We start from the raw sequence: 4,555 nt of genomic DNA on the forward strand, positions 1-4,555 counted from the left end.
AATAATATCTCTCCATCTTTTTTCGGACTGAAGCAAAATAAAATATTAGAGTGTTATTTCATTTTTTAAAATTATTTGAACCATTCGATTTACTTTCCGAGTTATTGCAATTTAACCGGGTTTAACACGGTCAGACCAGAATTTCTCCAGTTCAAAACGGTCTTTAACCCATGATTCGGTTAAGACTGCAAACCAAAACCGTTTTCAAGTCAATTAGCTGTTCGACCATAACACTCTAATTCTCATAAAATTGGCCAGCAAATTAAAATGCATAAAAGTTTAAATAAATAGGCACTGTTTGTTTCCTTCAGAGTATAGCCACTCTCACCTCAAAGTACAGATATAATAGTACAATGATTTCCTAATAAACACATACCAATTAGTCATATATTTATAATAGATTTATAAAATAGGCTACTAAGTTATATTAATATGTCATTTTAAAAATTATGATTCATTTTCATATGCAAACAGATTATTCCTGAGAGTGACACTTGTTGGGAGGGACACCTACGAACCCCAAAAAGGATTTATTCCTTACCCAAGAAGGTGGGAGATACCCTTAGTAATACCAAAAAAATATGCAAATAGGTTTTGATAGGTATAGTACATAGTTTCTCCGATTTTGACAGCTATTTTCCAATTTTGACCTATCTAATAGCATGTCTAGTATAGTTATCATATCATACCAATATGGGACAGGTTCCTGGGTGAACCGGTATTTATAACCATGCTAGTTACTTTCGTCCTAAAAAAAGGAAAAACTTCAGCGTGAACGTAACAAATACAGTGCAGCCTCTTAACATGCAGAGTTACTAGCTCAAGAACAGAACTTCTTGTGATCCATATTCAAACATAAGTCAATTGCATTGATCCACCAGATCATGGAATAAATTGCTGCAACATAAATAAATAAAGACTTGCTAGATAATTACAAACTCAAACTGGATTTCATGAGACCATAGCATTTATATCATCTTCATCAACTTCTCCCGTCTCACTGAACATGTACTGGTTTTGATACTCCATCAGGTACTGTGTTGATCTTTTGACATCTAAAAACAGATGGTAAACCCGATTTATATCCTCCAACTCCACAACCTTCGCCTTTCGCTTTTGGCATGCCAATGCAGCTGCCGTGATGAGGTGGATAGCATATCTCAGTGATGTTTCTACACCTATTTTGGTTAACAAATGCTTTGCACCATCGGACATTTCTACATCTTCCTCTTGGGATCTGATATCCAGAATCTTGCGAATTTCATCCTCGGTATAAGGCTGAGTAGAGATGATGAGGAGACGATCAAGAAGATCAATGGGAATACCATGTGGGGATTTGTAATTTGTGCCTCGAATAGTTGTAATGCCTCTGTTGGTAGCAACAACTAATATGGGAGCCATCTCGTTCTCAAGAGCCCGATTGAGGAATGAAAAGCACTCAATGTCAAGCATGTGCACCTCATCAATGAAAAGGACACCTGGCACAATCTCTGCCTTTCCTTCCTCTCTCCACTCTGCTACTTTGGTGTCAATTTGTTCTCTGACTTCTGCGCGGATCTCACCTGTATCACCAGTGAAAAGTGCTAGAAATCCCTGTGTTCTGAAATTTAAGATAACAGAATTAGATGATAGGAAGAGGTAACAATGTAAAAGTGAACCACCTTCACTAACTAAGGACTAAGGAGGTAAGAAACTACACAATGTCATGCTAGGAAGTTAGACACCTCCATAGAAAATGGGCACTAAGATCATCAACTATGAAAGGGCATCTTTTGGTACATGTTGGGCTGTGACTTTAATAACATGTTAAAAGCCCATCTCAAAACCAGTTGGTTACGATGGGAGTAGCCAACAAGTATTTAAACCATTCCGAAGACAAAGAGCAAGCGATGTAGACTTACTTTCCAATACTAGACAAGGCCTCCCTCAATAAGTTTACATTCCAATTCTGCACCATGCCAATGCCTAGATTCTAGTTAATTACTCCAACTATCACTTGCAAAGCGAAATATCAGGTTCAAAACATTAAACTTATCCCTCCATGTTACACCTACACGGGTACTATCAAGTACGAGGTTCATCAATTTCTCACAAACTAGAGTACGAGTACATTGCATGGATAAGGTATACATGCTCCTATGATGTCTGATTACAGGTAGGGAAAGTGTACGTGATACAGATCCATGTACAAGATATGACATTTTAAAAAATCTATAGTGTGGGTATGCCAATATAATTAGGTACAAGTGTACAACAGATCAAAGTCAGCAATAGTAGGGGATATGAGAGGCATTGGATCAAAGTCAGCACGAGTACGTTGCATGGATAAGGTATACATGCTCCGACTGCAATGTGAAGATGAGAGACAAAACATGTAACTCGTTAAGTATTATGACATAACTACATAGAAAATTGGGGAAAATCCGAAGTTTCCAGATCAAAATGACACAATTTTGAAACAAATTACATTATGTACTCGATACGAGTACATCACCAACTTCGGAGTACCCATGGAACACAACTTATCCCGGTAAAACCAGCATTGCCCCATAACAACATTTACAAATTAAGTAAATAATACTAAGCCAATTCATCAACTTTAACACGATTTGGCCATTACCTAGATTACAGTTAATTACTTACACTACGACATGCAAACTACAATATTAAATTTTAGGCAAAAATAACAGGAAACTTCTCGCCTATAAACCAGTATTGCCTAATAGCAATTCTGATTCACAAGTTAACTGAATGTCTGAATCATGACAACATCAGTCACTGAATTAATCACCAAATGCTCGTAGACAACCAAATAACAGGGCACAAAAACCAAAACATTTACATCAACAAATTGTGGGTTTGGCAAACTGTTCAGACCTCAAACCTAGTCTGGAAGGTCAAATCTCAATTTGAATTTTTGTTGTTTAAATGTTTGGCATGTAATAAAAAAGTTAAATGTTAATTACTCCACTCATGAAAACTCAGTTCGGGTTTTTAACTACTACTATTACTCGTCAAAACTTCACAGTCCCTCTTAAGGTCAATTTGATAAACACATGTCGAAGTTATTTAGATTTCTAACAGCCACAACTCAGTTTTCAGAACCAAACTAATCAAAGCACAATTTTGCAAATGGTTCCAAACACATCCAAAGAGACCATATCATTCTCACTCACCTGCTATTAATAACATCAATCTCATGAAGAGTAACACAATGCACCACCTCCTTCCTTTTCTGCAGCTCCCCATCCGGGCACTGCACGAATTTCACCTGCGGTCCCATAGCATCAAAATCCCTCGACCTAGAAAACGACCTCCCCAGCTTCGTAATCTTCCCGGACGCCTTATCGATCGCAATCACATCCCCACTACTCACCTTCTCCTTCCCCAGCGCCTCAATCATCTTGGCCCCCAGGTCATACACGGTCTCCATCTCTGTCGTCTTCAGCGTCAATTTCCCGGACTTCGAGGCAGCCCCAGAGGCCGAAGGGCGGTCAATCTGAACCTCAACAACCTCGCCCTCGATGACTTCGGTTTCCTCCTTGATTCTAACCCCAATTGCCTTGCGGAACGCTTGGGTGAGGGCTTCGGTTTTCGACATCTCCAGGGAGAAGAGCTCACTTCCGGCAATCATCGCGAAGGGGGTTTCGAGGCCGAGGGACTTCGCCATTCCCATGGCGATGGCGGTTTTTCCTGTCCCCGGCTGGCCGGCGATGAGGACGGCGCGTCCGGCTATCTTGCCGTCTTTGATCATTTGAAGGATGACGCCGGCGGCCTTGCGGGCTGAGGTTTGGCCAACCATGCCCTCGGAGACGTCGCGGGGCTCCAAAGTGGAGTCGAGGCCTAGGCCACGGATGTGGGAGTGAGCGCCTATGCGCTCTATTCGAGTAAGGTCGCGGCTCTCGGAGAGCTTCAGCTCCGCCATTGGTAGCGGTGACGGTGGTGGAGGATGGGTTTTGAAAAGAGAGGGGGTTTTAGGGTTTTGAGAGCGCTCTGCTAATAACGTATTGCTACTTCGCTGCTTCAGTATAAATGTCATAAAACACACAACTTTGAGCCTTAACAATTTCGATTGTACTGCTTTATGTATTGAAAATGTAATGAAAAGTTAATATATTTTAATGATATAAATTTTTGGCCATGCTCCTGCAAATTTACTTTGGATTTAATACGTATATACTGATAGTAATTTATTAATCACTATTGACTCTCAAATAAAAGTAATATAAATCAATAGTGGTTAATAAATCACTGTTAATGCTAATAAAAGTGCACAGATTTTAAACTGGTTTACTTTTTTTTTTGTCATGAAAGGAATAGAAAGATATTATTAGGTTTAATACGGTTAATGTTAGAATCATGTGTAAAAATAAACCAAATATAAATAGTTTATTTCACGCTTTGCTTATTCTTTTAAAATAAAATATTTTAATATTTCAAAATATATTTCATAAAGCATCTTTGTACATTCCAAACTATAATTTTAGCTAACAAACTAATTTAGATACTCCAAAATTTAAAAGAGTGTAAAATCTGACAGTGTAAAATCTAACAA

At 38.8% G+C, this 4,555-nt stretch overlaps 1 protein-coding gene across 1 annotated transcript; it reads right to left on the bottom strand.

The window, feature by feature from the left end:
• Nucleotides 1-778: 778 nt before the first annotated feature.
• LOC109340025 (ruvB-like 2) lies at nucleotides 779-4,032 on the bottom strand. Its single transcript, XM_019577584.1, has 2 exons — nucleotides 3,177-4,032; nucleotides 779-1,600 (listed from the first exon to the last, which is right to left on the bottom strand). Exons 1-2 carry the CDS (start codon nucleotides 3,923-3,925, stop codon nucleotides 952-954), a joined length of 1,398 nt encoding a protein of 465 aa, XP_019433129.1. The 5' UTR covers nucleotides 3,926-4,032; the 3' UTR covers nucleotides 779-951.
• Between the last annotated feature and the right edge of the window lie 523 nt (nucleotides 4,033-4,555).

The sequence above is a fragment of the Lupinus angustifolius genome, unplaced genomic scaffold (genome assembly GCF_001865875.1).
Source record: "Lupinus angustifolius cultivar Tanjil unplaced genomic scaffold, LupAngTanjil_v1.0 Scaffold_131_2, whole genome shotgun sequence".
Lineage (NCBI taxonomy): Eukaryota > Viridiplantae > Streptophyta > Magnoliopsida > Fabales > Fabaceae > Lupinus > Lupinus angustifolius.